At 36.6% G+C, this 20,482-nt stretch overlaps 1 protein-coding gene across 2 annotated transcripts; it reads left to right on the forward strand.

Moving 5' to 3' along the window:
- The first annotated feature begins 697 nt into the window (after positions 1-697).
- On the forward strand, positions 698-20,091 carry serinc2l (serine incorporator 2, like). Of its 2 annotated transcripts, XM_079837090.1 has the most exons (10): positions 698-857; positions 5,581-5,742; positions 5,817-6,004; positions 6,098-6,177; positions 8,187-8,324; positions 8,445-8,614; positions 13,656-13,746; positions 14,821-14,971; positions 16,473-16,682; positions 17,235-20,091. In XM_079837090.1, exons 1-10 carry the CDS (start codon positions 819-821, stop codon positions 17,371-17,373), a joined length of 1,368 nt encoding a protein of 455 aa, XP_079693216.1. In that variant the 5' UTR covers positions 698-818; the 3' UTR covers positions 17,374-20,091. The 2 variants fall into 2 exon arrangements, with proteins under 2 accessions (XP_079693216.1, XP_079693215.1); XM_079837089.1 differs by having other exon boundaries at positions 759-857; positions 5,581-6,004; positions 17,235-17,940.
- The last annotated feature ends 391 nt before the right edge of the window (positions 20,092-20,482 follow it).

The following is a 20,482-nucleotide window of genomic DNA, read 5'->3' on the forward strand; positions in this document are numbered from 1 at the left end:
GTACAGATATCATCAATGTAATTTAAGGAAGCTTAAAGCATTGTATATGATCAAATTAATTTAAATATCAACATCATACATTCAATTGCTCTTATCAAATACCTCAAATACAGACTTTGAAATAATCAACGCCTTTGCTGAGCTCACGTTTCAAAATAAAAGTTACACTACAGCTATATAACACGTCACTTCACATTAATATAAATAAGAAATCAATTTATTTTATAATGCTTTATTATAGGCTGTGTATTTATGGTTTTTCACAGCAGCATAGGATTTGAAAAATACATTATAATATACATTGTAATTTAATTAATTTCTTAATTTACATGTGGCAGGACTAAATCGACTAAATGTAATAATATAGAGTACATATTACTAGTTTGCATGTGTAAAAAAAAAAAACACACAAAAAAAAACATGATGGATACTAAGTTTAGATACAATAAACATACCACTACATAATCATTTAACACCACACTGAAGCATATAAAAATAAAATTGAGTTTATAAGAGAACTGGAAACATATCATGTGTAGTAGGGCCTACTTTATAGAAAAAATATAGATTTTTTTATTATTATTTAAAAGCCTGGAATTATGTATCATCAAACTACTTCAGCAATTAAGAATCCCAATTTTAAAAATGTATATAAAGAAGAGGAACCTTTATTGTGAAATATCACGAGTTGCCCGTTACAATAGTTAGCTTCAAATACCACCGGAATCATCTGACGGAAATAAGAGAAGCACGTCATACAGTAATTGACTGTCAATTCATCCTCTGACGGTTTGGAGTTGTTTATTTTTTAATACAAAATGGGAGCCTGTATGGCGTTGTGCTCTCTTGCGAGCTGTGTAAGTATTATTCTGTTTAATTTCCCATGGTTTGGCTAAATGAGCTGCCACTTGACAGCGTCGCTAATTCGTTATCTGAACAGAAAATACAGAAACATATAACGTTAAATAAGAAAACCTAACTTACTGATAAAAATGAACGTAATGGACGCCCGTATTTAACGTTAAATAGAAAATGTGTCGTTTCGGAGAGCTTTTTACTGGCAAACAACTGCACACACACGGAAGTGTGTATATTTGCATTATATCAGATCCATGGCTTCATAACAAATAACAGTGTATGATTAATTGAACCATTTGGGGGGGATATAGTCTTCTTGTAACGTTAGTTTCGATGTGTTTTATTTGATATGATTTGCTCATAATAGTAACTTACAGGTTATACAGGTTTACAGTGTTCAACGCCTCAGATTCAAAGAATTGAAACTTACTAATAATTAATAATTAAACCTATTAAAGTGAAGCTGATCTGTTTACCTCTAAGATATAGCTAAAATACAAATGTCAACGGAAATGTGGTTATAAATACAAAAAGATCTAATAAATAAGTTAAACAAGGTAGTATCTATACTGTACATAAAATATTTGTTCATATTGAATTTCCATCATCATTGGAACCTTTATTAATGGTAATTGGGGGGGGGAATTAGATGACCTATGATCTGTAGATATGACAGAGATATTTCTTGAAACATGTTACCTGGCTGACATACTTTCATCTGCTGGTTTTAGGATCAGGGTTTTGATCCTGATTGTTCCAAAATACACCTCTTCAGATTCAGAAATTTTATGGATTGAACTTTGTATTACTATACAATACTACTTTCTGTAAATGACCCACTTTCTGTAAATGATTATTTCACTACATTCTACTGCTTGTTGGTACAGTACACACTGCATGACAGCCAAATCTGCTCTAAGTACAGCCAAACAATATTCCCAACAGTTTACATTATGGTTAGGAATGGGCTATAATGTTTGGAAAAAAGTACTGTTTTCATTTGACACTTATTATTCGTGCCAGTAAGACACACCTTTTCATATCTGTCCTCAATACAGTATTCCAGTTCAGTCTACAGGTGTTTTTTATGAAATAGAAATGAGTGGCAGTTATGTTGTTTTTTATAATTGTGCTTGGGGAGTTGGTGTTCAGCCGATCAACCACTCCTAGCATGAGCAACAGTCATGTGGAATGGCAATGATTTCCCAACTGTTTCCTGCCTCAATAGAGTAAAATTCATTTTATAAAATGCTTCAGACTTTCATACTGTCACGGGGGGAATTCACTTAGAATAAAGTGTTTATTTGCACATGCTATGTGAATTGTTTTTTCAGCTGCCTGATTCACTAAAGGAATTATTCAAACAGACTCAAAGAATTTAAAAATCATTCAAACAAACATTGACATTTTTATTATGGGTCAATGACAAAAAAGCTTTAATTTTTTATTTAAAAATGTTTTTCTTTTTTGTTTTTTTTTAAATGTATTTGCGTCAGGAACAATGTGTTTAAAGAAGTCAATGATTGGATCATTATTGCAGTGATTATGTTTGGCAACAGTTCTTCTAACCCTAATTGATGGAGAGTGTAGCTTTTCATTTCTTAAACAACCATATAAGAAGACACATCATGGCTATATTCCAGGATGACAATGTCAAGATTCATCAGGCTCAAATAATGAAAGAATGGTTGGGAGGGAGCATGAAGAATCATTTTCACATATGAATTGGCACTTCTGAGTCCAGACCTTAAATTCATTGCTCTTGAAGGAAATAAATAACATCACAACATTGATGCTCCCTCCTAACCATTCTTTCACAATTTATTATTTATTTAGCTTAAATAATGTTTTTTGTTTCATATAGCAGCCATATCACCCTTGTAGCCCAAGACTGGTTTCCCACTGAAGCTAAGCAGGGCTGAGCCTGGTCAGTACCTGGATGTTAGACCTCCTGGGAAAACTAGGTAGCTGCTGGTAGAGGTGTTAGTGAGACCAGCAGGGGGTGCTCACCCTGTGGTCTGTGTGGGTCCTGATGGGGACACTATACTGTAAGAAGCACCGTCCTTCAGATGAGACGTTAAAACGAGGTCCTGACTCTCTGTGGTCATTAAAAATCCCAGGATGTCCTTCGGAAATAGAGTAGGGGTGTAACCCCAGCCTCTTGACCAAATTTTCCCATTGGCCTCTGTCCATCATGGCCTCCTAATAATCCCCATATACTGATTGGCTTCATCACTCTGTCTCCTCTCCACCATAAACTGGTGTGTGGATGTGTGGATTTGTGTATTAGCTTTTGCCTATGCTAACAAGTACATGCATAGAATTTTTAAATACAATAAAGAAATGATAAAATAGCATTTTCCTAGTTTTACATTGGTTGTACCACCTGTAATGGAAAATATTCCAACCTATCCATACTTGAAAGTAGCTATTTTTATCAGTATTTGAGAGAGATCTGCAAACATTTTCATTCTGCCACAAAGATCAGTTGGGGTCCTCTGGATGCTGCGTTATAATGATTACTGTTATTACCATGGCAAGTGATGCAATTATGATATTTGAAGTGTATACAAATTGTTGGACAAAAGTTTTTAAATTCTCAACAGCTTTAAAACTACTGATATTTATACATTTTGTTTATGAATGGTTTCAAACATAAAATTATGGCAAAGTATTTGCCACCTTGCATATTTATTATTGAATGTACTGAAAGTCAATTCAAACTAAATAGATTTTATAGAATAAAATGTTAGGAAATAATGCACTTGGACACACAAACATATGCACCTCATGTCATTCACCCTTATACATGTTTCAGATATGCACACCCTATAAGTTTACACAGAATATTTTTTTCAGACAAAATAAAAGTTTTATTAAAGGGGTCATAGAATGGTACATGCACTTTTACAAGTTGATTATACGGAAATGTGTGTTGGCAGTGCCTGTACACAACCATCCTATAATGATAAAAATACATCCAGTGTTTTTTTTTAATATCCTTATATATTTTCCCCTGTCTCAAATCGAGCCGTCTGATCGTGTGACGTTACACGGTGGACGCCCCCCCTACGATTGTTGATTGACAGCAGCGTTTCAACACAGACCCGCCCTGAGCGAACTGTCATCCGTCCGCCATTGTTGATACGCTGGAGCAGAATGGCGTCTAAGCGATTGTGGTGTTGTGTTTTATTAACCTTTATATTAATCTTTGCAAATCGCTTGCACGCTTCACGATGAATGAGGCTAAAGTTTACAGGGTAAGTAAGTTACATTACAGCATGCTTTCTGTGTATGACGTTCTCAATATAATTCATAATCCCAAGTTTATAATGAACAACGCGTTATGTTTGTTATTACAAACTGTGTACTCGGGTGATAAAGTTAACGTGGTAACACTACACTAAGCTTACTTTTGTACATGGTTTATAACGGTGTCTGTTACTGATTAAGAAGTAATGTAAAAAAAAAATCTTATAACATAACATCAATCTGTCAATGAACTAACGTATACATCAGTAAACACAAAGCAACTACGCTACTCTGCCAGTACAAAGATAGATCAAAGTGACATGACGTTAACCAACCATTCAGAAACGTCGAACGTCAGAAACTGTTCGAACTTCGATGGGTTTGTCATCTGTTCCTGGTCCGACTCCGGTTCAAATTGATAAGGTTGCTCAGATGTGTCCTCAGATACTCCCGTTGCCATTATTTCTCGAAAATATACCCTCAAATGTTGTCAAGGCAACACTCCACGTGTGTTGTGGTGTTGTGTCGGGTCGAACCGAACGCCCCACAGAGCAGAGGGGGCGGGGTGAGCAAAGCTCATTATCATTTAAAGTCACATACACTGAAATGACTTGCTGAAAACTGAGTTGGTTTTGACCAGATAAAATGAGTGTTTTCTTACAATACTAATGAGAATTTTTAATTAAAGTATATTACAAACTTTTCATTTAGACACTAAAGAATCATATTAACTTGTACAAAAATGTCATTCTATGACCCCTTTAATCCATATATGCCATGTTTTGATAAAGGTCAGCTCACATTTACTCATGTACACTTCCGTTCTAAAGTTGGGGGTCAGTAGTTTTATTCAGCAAGAATATATTAAATTGATCAAAATTGACGGTGAAGACATTTATAATGTCAAAAATATAGTTTCTAATAAATTCTGTTCTTTTGAACTTTCTATTCTAATAAATGGATCACAGTTTACACATAAATATTAAGCAGCACAACTGTTTTCAACATTGATAATAGTAAAAAATGTTTCTTGAGCACCAATCATCATATTTTAATAATTTCTGAAGGATCATGTGACACTGAGGACTGGAGTAATGATGTGGAAAATTCAGCTTTGCATCACAGGACTAAATTACATTTTATTTTAAAACAGTTATTTTAAATTGTAATCATATTTCAAAATATGACTGTTTTTACTATATATTTTTTATCACATAAATGCAGAGAGACTTTTTTAAACATTTACATAAAACATAACTCACAGATCCCAAACTTTTTAATGATAGTGTAGTGTATGTGCACTTTGTAGATACTTTGTACAATACATCCTTGTTCTAGTTAGAATTTTTTTTCTGCACACTGTATATTACAAGTTCTAATGTATTGCAGATTCTTTGTGAACTCTGGCAATTAATCAATAAATGCTACCCCATGTTAACTGCTCTTTCTTTTACTCCTTCCGTGTTACAGGCCTCATGTTTGTGTGGCTCGGCTCCATGTCTGCTCTGTGGCTGCTGTCCTTCTTCCAACAACTCCACCGTCACCCGGCTGATCTTCTCTTTCTTCCTCCTGCTGGGGACACTGGTGTCTGTAATCATGATCTTGCCGGGCATGGAGACGCAGCTCCGCAAGGTGGGCTCACCATCGGTGCGCATTCACTTCACGTGTGCTTTAAGTGCATTGTGTTGATTTTAATGTCTCTTCAGATACCTGGCTTTTGTCAAGGGGGGACCACAATACCAGGGATCGAGAACCATGTTAACTGTGACGTGATTGTCGGCTACAAATCAGTCTACCGCATGTGCTTTGCTATGGCGTGCTTCTTTTTCCTTTTTTTTGCAATCATGATTCGTGTAAAAAGCAGCAAAGACCCTCGTGCTGCTGTTCAGAACGGGTGAGCCTGACGTTTGCTTTATGATCATTACTTATATTATGCTATTGTTTTTTGTAATCATTTACTACATGAATTTAAACATTTTGTCGACAGGTTCTGGTTCTTCAAGTTTCTGATCCTAGTTGGCATCACTGTCGGAGCCTTTTTCATCCCGGATGGCACATTTCATGATGGTACATTCCTTTAACAGCACATAATGAAACATTTTCCATTTTTATATATCCGCAAAGGGAAATACAATGACAACATGACAATGATGTCAAGCTCTAAATGCAGCAATATTCATGATAATGCTATTCTGGGAAGCCATTGTCAAAACGTAGGACTCTATTTCAAGGGATGCGGAAAATGCCTGGTTTTCGGCAGGGAAGAAGTCAATTACTTTTTAATGACTATTTTGAATGTTATGAGATGCATGGGAAAAGATGGGTATTAAAAGTAGAATAGGATGTTGTTATTTTTTCATAGCATATTACATTAGCAGTGGGAACACGTTGTTACTGTCTTGCCAGAATTCTCATGGTGGGGAATTAAAGATGCAGAACATTGTGTTCAGAGATCATGGGTAACTTCCAAAACACGATCTTGACATTAGCATGCCTCATTGTGAATTTGAGTATGAAAATACAGGCCCTTCAGAGAAGCAACCTAGTTATGAATATAGTTTAAAAGGATAGTTCACCCACAAAAGGAAAATTCTGTCATCATTTGCTCACTGTCATGTGTGTAATCTGTACGACTTTTTATCTTCTGCAGTACACAAAAGAAAATATTTTGAAAACTATCTAGGGCTGGTCTGAATACCATTTTTTTTTAGCTTCGGTAGTAATCACCTCCGAATATTCGAAGCTTTGGAGGGAGGGCGCTGAACATATTCTTCTCTCTAATAAAGAGCCGAAAGCGGCACCTCATGCGGGACAGGGCTTATATGCTCTGAGAACGGACTCTGCACTAGTGATACAAAACACACAGGTCTGTTACGTCCCAGTAACAAGCTCATATATTTTGCAGTAGATTAATTTAGATTGATAATAACGCGTAATAGGCTTGCTGCGATAGTCGGTGTTGCCGGTGTTCAGGTTATGTCACTTGCCCTCCGTGGCACCGCCCCCACCGTCGTTTAGATTTTTTTTTTAATATAGTAATAAATTAATTTAGTTCAGTTAGAGAACAGACGCTACAAATAAAAACTGAACGTGCCTGTTTAATACAGCGTGAGCCGAACAAGAGTCGCAGCACAAATAAAGCAGGAGTCAGATTTTATTCATCACGAGAGTGAGGAGCTGACTGACAAGATGATCGCGGAAGTTTTCAAAGCGAAATGTAAAAGCCCCTATTTAAGGGAGTTTGTCATTGTACTGTTTTGTTGTTGAGTTTTTCATTAAGAATAATAGGCTAATGAACCCACCATTCAAGCAACCCGCCCCCGAATTGGCATTTACGGTGCGTGTCCACTGGCGCGTTTTCAGTTCAATTAATTGAAAACACTTGCTCTGCTCTGTTATGAATGCCTGAGTGGCCGTGCGCATTTTACTTTCGGTTTAGAATTAGTGATTTAAAAGCCACGGTCAGTGATACCGGTATTACCTGTGTTGTAACACGTCAATTAACCAGTAGGAAAATGGCCTCGTGGTTCCATCCCTAACGGGTAAAAAGGCTAATACATTTTGTTTCTATTATTCTATTTTCCACAATGTCAAACCAACGCAGCTTAACCCAAAATACAAGCTCAGGCATGCGCTTCTGTCTAGACAGAGAATACTCCAGTTGCAGGGAACACTTAGTAGGCTAAGAAGAAGCTAATATATTTATTAAGTGTAACAAGATTGGGTTCCTTCAACTGTCCATCCTATTAAAAACGTCTAGGCTATATAAGATAATTGAAAAAAGAGTAATGTATTTCACCAGATTTTATAGTGTAAACATATTCAAGCGCGAATGAGAACCGTTTCAAGGGGGATGCCAGGTGTGCGGAAAAAACCCCCAACAACGATTATTCAAATCCCAAAATTGAAAAATACCAACCAACCAAACCAATATTCGGGTCCAGCTCCAACAGCCTTTGCTGTTGTTGAATTTTTTTTAAAAATGTTTTATTCCATATGCATGGCTGAATTATGTATGCATTTTCCACAAGCACAGCTGTTTCCAGCTGTTTCCTTTTCTTCTTTTTTTATTACAGTTTGGTTCTACTTTGGTATTGTGGGCTCCTTCATGTTCATCCTTATCCAGCTCATCCTCCTTATTGACTTTGCCCACTCCTGGAATGAGATGTGGGTGAGGAATGCTGAGGAGGGCAACAACAAATGTTGGTTCTCAGGTACGTGGAGAGCAGATACACAGTAAGACATCCTGTTCATCACAATAGGCTTGCAAAGAGGTGTGTCCCAATCCTCTTTTTTCCGAGAAAGAAACCTGAGACTATTTTCTATGTCTACAGGTCTGTTGTTCTTCACTATCCTGCATTACGCCCTGGCCTTTGCTGCGATTGTGCTGTTTTATCTATACTACACCAAACCCGACAACTGCACCGAACACAAGTTCTTTATCAGCTTCAACCTGATTCTCTGTGTCATCATATCTGTGGTTTCCATTCTGCCAAAAGTGCAGGTAAAGTATTAAAGCACCAAAGCATGTCTCATCTCTGCTCTTCAAATATCCCTACAAAAACATTTAAAAACATAACATTTAGAAAAGAAATTCAAGGTACTTCTTAGGCATGGACGATATGACCAGAATCTTATATCACGACATGAGTTATAATGATTTTATTTCACAATAACGATATATATCACGATATAGTTATTTATGCTTAAATAAGGTTTTTATGATATCAACATTTTTGATACCAGTGAAATTTCATAATTCTTATCAACGTTTTCAATATCATTAAAAAAACTAATACTGCCCTAAAAAACTCAAGGTTACTGTAGACAAATAAACAGTGATAAAGAAAACAAACTACATTAGAACAGACACAAATGAAAACTTTAAGTACTAGAAATACTACATAAAATGTATTAAAAAAAAAGGCATAGTCTTTTATGTGTCAATTAAAGGTAGGGTAGGTAGGATTTGGTTAAAAAAACTTTTTTTCCAAATTTGTTTAAACTTTCTTTATATATCAATACTTAATTAAAATGTAAGTACTCAGAAAAAGAAAGTATGAAAATTGAGTGTCTGTAGACCTCTCACGACTGTTTTAAAGGGTTAGTTCACCCAAAAATGAAAATTCTGTCATTAATTACTCACCCTCATGTCGTTGGACACCCGTAAGACCTCCGTTCATATTCGGAACACAAATGAAGATATTTTAGTTGAAAGCTGATGGCTGAGAAAGGCTTCACACAGGCCTCCATTGGCATTCAGTACATTGACACTTCCAAGATCCATGAAAGGCACTTAAAACGTCGTTACAAAGTCTATCTCACCACAGTGGCTCTACAATAATCATACAATGCGACGACAATAGTTTTTGTGCGCAAAAAAAAATCAAAATAACACCTTTATCCAACTTGTTCTCGACTTCCGTGTGTGCCTCCACGACGCATGCGCGAGAATATGACGCAGATCCGGCGTTCGGACATATGACCCAGAAGCGATTTGTTTACGAGCAGAGGAAGACGCGCGTGTCTAAGCTGTTGGATTCTACATTGATCGTGCTTTAGGTCTCGGCGTAGTGCTCAAAATGGGGCTTAAGTGTGTATTTCATCGATTCCCGAACCCCGGCGCTACGTCATATTCTCGCGCATGCGTCGTGGAGGCACACACGGAAGTCGAGAACAAGTTGGATAAAGGTGTTATTTTGATTTTTTTTTGCGCACAAAAACTATTGTCGTCACATTATATGATTATTGTAGAGCCACTGTGGTGAGATAGACTTTGTAACGACGTTTTAAGTGCCTTTCATGGATCTTGGAAGTGTCAATGTACTGAATGCCAATGGAGGCCTGTGTGAAGCCTTTCTCAGCCATCAGCTTTCAACTAAAATATCTTCATTTGTGTTCCGAATATGAACGGAGGTCTTACGGGTGTCCAACGACATGAGGGTGAGTAATTAATGACAGAATTTTCATTTTTGGGTGAACTAACCCTTTAAAGACAGCTCATTATTTCCATTCACTCCACCTTCTCCCTTCTGGGCTCTTTCCAAAGCCACGCCCCCAAAACACATGAACGCGCCACGCCGACCACGCACAGCTCAGCTGACGCATTATTTACCTGAGACTAGCGGAGAAGAAGGAGCGGAGTGCATGTAGTGACATCATGTCAGAATCACATGTAATAAAAAATCTAACTTTATCATTATGAATATAAACAAATAAGATGTCTTTTAGTACTCACTATCAAGCTAGAATAACGATACTGGTAAAGTTCAAAATACACACACAACACAGTGTCTACGACACACACAGATACAAGATAAAAACATTGGTAGAGTATATATAAAAACAAACCAAGGGCCGAAATAAACGTGCAGGTAAAGTTCCCGGTGAACATGGTAGAAGAGTTTAGACAGAGGGTAGTAGCTAAAGCTCTAAAAAAAAGTTCCTGGATGCGGTGTACTAGCTTTTACACATGCATTTTGTTATCTAAAGTTACATTTTGCGAAATTCAACACGACAGTGATCAACTTGAGCTAAGCATATTGAGTATTTATCATCTCTACCAATGGCTCGCTAGGTGTATAACATTGTAACTTTATGCTAAGTAATGTTATGTTAGCTATATTAGGCAGCTACGTGTGCTAGTGAGACATGCTTCATGAAAACATAAACCAAAAAAATGTATAATCAAAATGAAAGATTACCTGTCCAGCAGAAATACAGCCTCTTGAACTCAATCGGGTGCGCCAGGGTTGCCAGGTTTTCACAACAAAATCCGCCCAATTGCTACTCAAAACAAGCCCAATCGTGTTTCTCCGGTAAAAATCGCGTTTGGGGGGTAAAATATGTGTCTTTTTGGTAGGGCTGCCTGCTAAAATTTGCAAATCCCGGGGCAAAACATCACATAATTGGGGTCGCTTCAACCCGCGGACATGAAAAACAGCCCGCGGCCACATTGTTTGAAGTAGCCCGACTTGGCAACACTGGGGTGCGCACATGTGGGCAGATCCTGAGCAAAAGCGGTGGTAGTCATGGTAGCGAGAGAGAGTGACAGGCGCCCAAGCCAATCACTTGATTCGGCCCGAACGAAAATAATGAGCGGTGTTTATTGCAGATTAAAAAGTCTAGAGTCACTCGATTTTTATACTCTCTTTTTCAGAGTACTTAAATTTTAATTATGTATTGACATATAAAGACAGTTTAAACAAATTTGGACAAAAGTGTTTTAGATCATACTTACCTACCCCACCTTTAAATATACATTTAGTTTTTAAATTACAAAAGTGATTCAGTCGAAAGCAGTGAGATTTTTCTCTTTCTTTTTTGTTGTTGTTTGATTAGCATTAATAATGAAAGCAGGTAAATGTGGTTGCTGTCACTTTAAGACCGACTGCACGGATCCATTATACTCATGCATTGTTCTTTCTCATCTGTTTATGTTCACTTAAGACACAAATTACTGTTTACTTGCAAATACATGTCACTTTGACACAGGTATGTGTATTTAACCGTTCATGCCCTATTAGGCGGGAAAATGCACTCCAGTTCTCACACGCTCTGAACCTCATGTCGCACGTCTCTGACAGCTCTCAATGAATTCTTTCACTGCTAAATAATTGTGATTCATAGGTTTAAAATCACCTGCTTTTAAACCGCAATGCTTTAAAACACATGCAAACGATAAGCTTTTGTGACTGCGCAGCAAACAACGGCGTAAACAAACTACAGACGCAGAATGTTAGCTTAATGTAATTCCAGTAGTTACCAGTTTGCTGAAGCGCATACGCTATCGTTCGTCAGAATGTATCTTTTTCACTCTGTCGTGAAGTCACTCGAGGAAACATCATAAAGGCAGAAGTATTGTTGCCATAGCGCCACGAATCTTTCCCTAATTGCATAATTCCACCTAGCAGCACCAATACCATCACCTTTCTCTCTCTCTCTCTCTCTCTCTCTCTCTCTCTCTCTCTCGTGTTTGAAAGCTGTGTACGGAAGAGCTTCTGTGCTCCTATAGATACAGATGTGACAGAACATGCTAGTCTTTCTGTCGTGACATCGTGAAGCGCCACAGACGCGGCGTCAGTTGTTGTCCACTATGACACACTATCGAGATGAAATTTTCGATTTCTACATCCCGGCGGCCATTGCCGAATCACCACAACATCCTACATCAAACGGATCGTGCCAAAATCGGGTTGATATTGTGGTTGATATTGTTTAGTCTGAACTCGGCATAAGGAAGGCTGTATGCTGAAATGCGTCAGAGTGTAGTTTTTGTAAACGACTAGCCAAAACCACAAAGGCTTTTTAAAATTTTGTACTAGAAGACGTGCTTTTGGATGGTTGTGGGGGGTTTTTTCTCCCAAATTTTTATGTTTGAGACCCAACTTAAGAAGCGGAGGGGTCACTCTGAAGGGGTTTATTCTGCAATAACAACCAGATGGATGTACATTATCCAGCTTATTACACGGCTACTTTTCTCAAGTAAATCAGACACAAAATATTGTCTTGAGTTTAAATATTTTATTAGCTCTTACGCAAAGCTTCCGCGAAGAAAAACATTTCCAAACTGTTTTAAGCCTTTATCTATTGCTGAAAAGATGAGTTTTTACCATATATGTTGAAATTAATGCCAAAAGGGATAGTTCATCCAAAAGTGAAAATTAGCCCATGATTTACTCACCCTCAAGTCATCCTAGGTGTACATGACAGTCTTCTTTCAGACGAATAAAATCGGAGTTATATTAAAAAAGTCCTGACTAATCCAAGCTTTATAATGGCACTAGTTGTAGCTCTGTTTTTTAAGTCCATAAAAATGCAGCTGTCCGTCAAAAAACGTGCTCCACGCGGCTCTGGGGGCCTTCTGAAGCGAATCGATGCGTTTGTGTAAGAAAGATATACATATTTAAAACGTTATAAAGTAAAGTTCCAGCAGTGAAACCCTTGAAGTCTTCCTTTGTAACTCGTGGTGGTTAAGTGTTTTTCAGTCACAAGATGGCACCAGACAGTCAACAACAGCGTTAAGCAAGTAGTACCGCTGGATGAGTGGTGTGTTATTCACTTTGGCGGTTGTTATCTGGGAACAACCGCTGCAATGCGCGATTGACCAATCAGAATCAAGTATTCCACAGAGCCGTGTAATAAACAGTATTAAGACCTTGAATGTGAATCAACAAACATGAAATGACAACCGTTTTAACTAGCTGTTCCAAATATGTGATTTTTGCCTCCGTGCGTACACAAATCCTGACATGAATGCTGATTTATAATGTGCATAAGAAAACAGTCTCTTCGTTGTACTGAAGGTCATCTACTGTTTGCATAAGCCTCCAGCTTTTGTCTTTTAAAGGAAACTTCTTTGTTCCCTTCTTTGCATACAGAATATCAATGCTGGCCTGCCACAACAGACAAGCTTTCTTCACTGTGCGAGCCATTATTAAAATCTGCTTAGTTTAGATTCTCTAATTTCATACAAGCTTCTCTAGTGTTTACAAAATGTGTGCTTTACTAAATATGTTTCTTTTTTTTTTTTCATGTGTTTGTAGGATGCCTCACCTCAGTCTGGTCTGCTTCAGTCCTCTATTATTACTCTGTACACTATGTATGTCACCTGGTCCGCCATGACCAACAATCCTAGTAAGTCACGCAGAAAAATATTTACTCGAAATAAATATCTGACTTTGGTCCCTATTTTCATTTTACGAGCTTTCATTATTTTCCTACTTAGGTTGATGCTTTTTTGGTGAGTTTGGTGGAGTCATAACCAGATGCTCAACCTTTTATAGCCTCCTTACTAAATAAGGCCAAATTACCCATTAGAATCCAGATTATGAATTTAGCCCTCTATACCAACATTTTGTTATGGTCTAGTATACGTGATCTAGTAAATATACCTATTAGCGATCCATATAAGCATTAAAAATGTGATTAGCTGACCACTAGATGTGTAGTGTTTGACCAGTAGTGAAGTATGTGATTTTAAAGGGATAGTTCACCCAAAAATGAAAATTCTGTCATTAATTACTCGCCTTCATGTCGACCTTCATTCATCTTCAGAACACAAATTAAGATATTTTTGATGAAATCCGAGAGCTCTCTGACCCCTCCATAGACCGCTATTTTTATAAACACTTTCAAGGTCCAGAAAGGTAGTAAAAACATAGTTAAAATAGTCAATGTGACTCCAGTGGTTCAACATTAATTTAATGAAGAGACAAGAATACCTTTTGTGCGCAAAAAACAAACAAAAATAATGACTTTATTCAACAATTTCTTCTGGTCTGTGTCAGTCTCCTACACAGTTTATATTGGTCAGCCAATGGTAAGCCGGCGTTCTGGCATAGCTCTGACGTAACTCGGAAGCGCTGCACTGTTTATACTACAACTACATCAACAACATAGGAGACTGACACAGACGTGAAGAAATTGTTGAATAAAGTCGTTATTTTTGTTTATTTTTTGCGCACAAAAAAATATTCTCGACGCTTCATAACATTAAGGTTGAACCTAAGGTTGACTATTTTAATGATGTCTTTCCCACCTTTGTGTTCTGAAGATGAACGAAGGTCTTACGGGTTTGGAACGACATGAGGCATGACATAATTGTCAGAATTTACATTTTTGCGTAAACTAAACCTTTAATTGGTGTAATTATATTATATTATAGTATGTTCACTTTTAAACCTTTCATTTTTCTGACTCGACCCGTAGATCGTGAATGTAACCCTAGTTTGCTCAGCCTGGTGTCCAATATCAGCACAACTGAGGCGATGCCCACAAGCTCCCCTGGGATGGTGCAGTGGTGGGATGCTCAAGGCATTGTGGGATTGATCATCTTCCTCTTCTGCACCTTTTATGCCAGGTACATCATGCAAAACATTTTTGAACACAATTTTAATTTTTGTGATTTTCATTGAGCTGTTCTTTACTATCAGTATTTGTTTTTAAAATGCAAAAAGACCATCTCGAGTACATTTCTGCAGCTCCTGTAGATACAGTAACTGGTGTTTTCCAGGCTGATTCATTGTACCCTACAATTTGATGATTACAATCAACTGCACCAGACTGGGTTAACCAGCTGTTTGGATGATTCACTGATTGCTAATAGTATAGATGTGCTTTGTAACCGAAACATATTGATCAACCTTTTTAATGTTTAATAAATTAGCCCAGCGTATTAAATGCTTTTTTAGTTTAACCACGTGAGTGCCTTGGAATATTTAGTTGCATGCACTAGAGATGGATTGATTGATCAATGGTGTCAGATGTTGACACCTGTAGGCATGGTCCATAATTAACATTTGCCAAGCAGCAAATATGAGTACAAAGTGGCATTGGCAAGTAAAAAAAAAAAACTTGTTAGTTGGATGGTAAATTAAGCTTTAACATAGTCAGTGAGTCATAAATCTTTTGTTTGATTAGTAGCTAGAAACGGTGCAGAATCTTAAATATTTTTCAGTTTGCATCAACAATTATTTGGGTTTTTTAGAAACAGTTCAAACACAGATTTATTTTCTATTTTCATTTAGAATTTTGAGTGGCACTAATATATACACTATTATACACTATAATGTTTTTAAAAAATAGCTTTTTTTTGCTCATCAAAAACACATGAGATATTAATATTTTAAATAACTGTTCTCTGTTTTAATATATTTTAAGATGAAAATGTCTTTCAGCAGCCATTACTGATTATTTCACATAATCCTTCAAAAACCATTCTAATATGCTGATTTTGTGCTAACGAGTTGTGCTTTTTATTTGTAATTTTTTTGGAAACTGTAATAGATTTTTTTAGGATTGTTTTATGAATAGAAAGTTCAAAAGAACAGCATTTATTTGAAATGTATATTTTTTTTTAAATGGTGTAAAAGGCAATTTAAATGCATCCTTTGCTGGTAAATTTTCCGGATTCATCAATCATAGACCTTATTCAGAGCAGCTCCATGACAAGTCAGGCTGTGAGGCAACCGCTGTAAAAAGATATATAAAGCTCCTAGATCACTTATCATTTTGCACAGCTCCTGTTGTCTGGAATTATTTTGTCAACTTAAATTTCTTGAAAATATATATTTTTGGCAGTGTTTCGTCAGCAGAACAATCAAAAGCACATTAAATAATAGTACAACCTACTGAAGAGATGAACGTCTATCCCTCACAGCCTCGCTTTTGTTCCGGTTAAAAATCAAAGCGCAGCACTGCTGTGACCTGTGGGGTCTACTGGCATGTGTGACTTTTCATGTGTGAATTTTTCACCAAATCAGAAAAAACAAAACTCTCCCTCTTTAAACTCTCCCCCCAATCTTGATCAAGTGAATGGCATTTTCATGCTATTGTCCATGTGACGCATGTTCTCTTTTCAGCATTCGTTCATCCAGTAACGCTCAGGTGAACAGGCTGATGCAGACAGAGGAGGGAAAGGGCACTGTGGGAGGGGAGGAGGTGGGCGAAGATGGTCTGCGGCGTGTTGTGGATAACGAAGAGGATGGCGTCACATACAACTACTCCTTTTTCCACTTCCACCTCTTTCTAGCCTCTCTCTACATCATGATGACTCTGACTAACTGGTACAAGTAAGTGTTCGTTCTTTCAGTTTTTGATTCTGGAGTGAGTTCATTACAATTTTTTTTTCTTTCTTTTTTAAATATATATATTTATAGTCATTTAAAAAATAAAAAATAAACCTTGTAACATATTTTAAAAGTATAGTTCACCCAAAAATAGAAATTTTCAATATTTACTAGGGCTGTCAAATAATTAATCACAATTAATCGCATCCAAAATAAAAGTTTATGTTTACATAATTATTAATATATGCGTGTGTGTACTTAGATATATATATTATACACATGCATGCATGCATACATGCATAATTATACACAGTACACGCATATTATGTAAACACAAACTTTTTTTTGGATGCAATTGATCTTTTGACAGCACTAATATTTACTCATCATTTACACAGCCTCATATCATCCTATACCTTTGGTGGAACACAAAAGGAGAAACTTTGAAGAATGTACAAGTCATTATTTCATGCAGTTACAATGAATTTCTTCATAAACTAGCTCATGTCTAAATACTGTTATTTCTTTCTGCCTTTTCCTCACATCCATCTTTAGACCTGATATAAGCACTCAGGCCATGCAGAGCACTATGCCTGCCGTGTGGGTGAAGATCTGCTCCAGCTGGCTGAGTTTGGGGCTCTACCTGTGGACGCTTGTGGGTCCCGTCATATTATCCAATCGAGACTTCAACTGAGCATGAGTGGGTGAGACTCCCTCACCCATTCATACTGTCCATGTTTGTGTTGTGTTCGAAATATTACAATCCAAAAACCATTAAATTGCACGATTGAAAGCAAATCAAATCTAAAACGGGCCATTTGTGACTAGTATCATAAGGCCAATAGGTACTTGCATTTTTAAGAAATTGCATGGACAAAAACAAAAGTATATGATGCCATGACAAGTATTTAAAAAAAAAAATGCTAAAATGACACTTCAGTCTGCTTCAGTTGTTCAGTAACTTAACATGTGGCATGAGAATTACTGCTGTGCAGAAAGTTGCCATTCATCATTAGATTTCCTATCTGACTTTGGCTGCTTCGCAGAGACTTGACACCTGATGCACACATTTTTTTTTTTTTTTTTTTGAAGTTAATATTCTTTTAAGTCACGTCTTACCAATTTAGTTTAAATAAATCATACATTTCACACAACTTAGTATGAACATACTTGCTTTATTAAGAATGTCTTTATTTATTTATTAACTTTAACATTATTGCAAATCTCAAAAGCACAGTGAGAGTAATAGCGTTGTCCATTTTACAAATACATCTTGCTTTGATTCCTCCATCCTTGCATCTCATCTTTACGTCCTTAAGATCTTAAGATGGAGGAGCTATAACGAAAGGAAATGAGAAGCACCTTTTTGTTTTAATGAATTATTCACTGCTGTCTCCTTTCATACACTACTGTTCAAAGGTTTGGAAAGAAGTCTCTTATGCTCACCAAGGCTGAAAAAACACAGTAAAACTGTAATATTTGATCAGAAACGCAGTAAAATAGTAATACTGTGAAATATTAGCACAGTTTCAAATACTTTTTTCTATTTTATTATATTTTAAAATTTAATTTATAATTTTTCACACCAGTCCTCAGTGTCTTCAGAAATCACACTAATATGCTGATTTGGTGCTCAAGAAACATTTATTATTATTTTCACAGTTAAAACGGTTGTGCTTCTTAATATATTTGTGGAAAGTCATACAAAAATTTCAGGATACTTTTATGAATAGAAGGTTCAAAAGAACTTTTGTTTGAAATAGATTTAGATAAATTTGTAGATGCAATGTAAAAGTCTTTACTGCCACTTTTGATAAATTTAAATGAATTTCTTCCCAAAAAAAGCCTTACTGACCCCAAACTTTTGCACGGTAGTGTCCCCACACATGATATATACATGAAGGAAATAGACCTAGATACATTTTTCCGCTTCTACGGTGTTGTCGATACCCTCAATAATTCACCTCTTCTGGACTTTAACTTGGGTTATTTCGCTGTCATTTCAAATACAATATTGCTATTAGTGTGTCTTTCAAAGTCAATATTGCTAGTTTATTTTGTATTGCATTAAGGTAACAGTGCTACTCGTCAGTTTAACAGGTGAAAGCTTCTCAAACCTGATGCCACACATTTCCAGTGCAGCAAATAAACTCAATAACCGTCCTTCAGACGTAGTGGTCAGCCACGAATACAAATATGCATAATACTGCTGCTAGAAACCTACTCTACCTGAAGAAGAAACCTTTTTTTACAGTGATAGCATTTGAACATCAACATCTTCTTCAATGCATTGTACAATAAACTCTTTATAATATACAATTTCACTTTTTTGTCGCAAGTAATTGGGAAAGAGGGCCGTGGGCAGCCCATGTGCACTGGGGGGCTTAAACAGGGGACCGATTTCACTCTAGGTCCTCTGTAGAGCCCCTAAAACTTGTGCATCCAGGAGATAAGCCCAATCTGACACACCCTTCCCCAGTACAGCTCACTACACCACACTCCACCGTGAGGTCACACACGCTGACTAGGGTCTCCAGCACTTCCATGAAATACAGATTGTGCTGTAATATTGATCAGTGATCCAAATAAATATAATATGGTGCTGCCAATCCATCAGAGCCTCATGTTAGCATTTCTAGCTTGTTGTTTGGCAAAATGCTTAAGTAAAATGTACTTTAGTGTGGCAATAGGTGATTTAGTGTGGGAATTAAATAGCACTTACGTATAAATGAACAGTTCAGGGCTGGTTAATATGTTAATAATTGATGTATTTAATGGGTAGATGTTGTTCCCGAGAATTGATTTGTTAATCCTTCCGCCTGTGACGCTTGGTACACTTTTCGTTTTTTTATTACTTTTATTTTGTTATTCATTTTTCTTGTAAGCACATGCGGAGTTAAATTAAATACAATTTTGTGGACACAAACGTTTTAAAAGTGACAAAAAAACATTTCGTTTACATTTTTTAACACTGTGTCATGAAAGCAGAATGTGAAATTTCAGAAGTATTGTAGGTGTGTCTGCCTCAAGTCATTCTGTATTGCTTGTGCTATGCTCGTGACATTGGAAGAAACTGATTGTGAAGTATGTACTGTAGTATATATATAAAGTATATTTGACCTTTTTCCAAAAGTAACAGTTTAACACAAGCATGATGGTTCATCTGTAGTCTATTATTAGGAGCAACATACAAGATTAGTACATCTTCATGTGCCTTCAGCGATAACCCATCTTATCAAAAGTGACCAGGTTTATTTTCGACCTGTGGAGAAGTGCCTATGCTGTTTTATAACATTTCATTTTCACACAATATTGCCCTTTCAGTTGTTTCTGTGGATTTACTATTTCAGTGATATGGTGTTGTTTGATTTGTGTGTATGATGTATATATTTCAATAAACTCATATAATGGGTCGGTTTGTCAGAGTCAAGTCTTTACACATCAACTCTATTGATCTGACTGCCAACTTCGCATCAAAATGAGAAGTCTTGCACTTGATCATTGGATGTGGAATTTGACAGATTATTGATTGACGATTGTTCAGGGCTCAACAATAATAATGGGAAATAAATAAATATTTTTTTCCTGCAGGCTCCACCACAGAAGGTTTTTTTATTAGTATTACTTTGCTAGAATTATAAATTTGCTAGTTTATTTATATATATAACCTTTTCTATTGATCTCTTTACTATGTACACTATATCGCCAAAAGTATTGAGACAGCCCTCCAAATCATTGAATTCATGTGTTCCAATCACTTCCATGGACACAGGTGTATAAAATCAAGCATAAGTCCATTCATG

The sequence above is a fragment of the Gobio gobio genome, assembly GCF_949357685.1.
Source record: "Gobio gobio genome assembly, chromosome: 15".
NCBI classification, from domain to species: Eukaryota; Metazoa; Chordata; class Actinopteri; order Cypriniformes; family Gobionidae; genus Gobio; species Gobio gobio.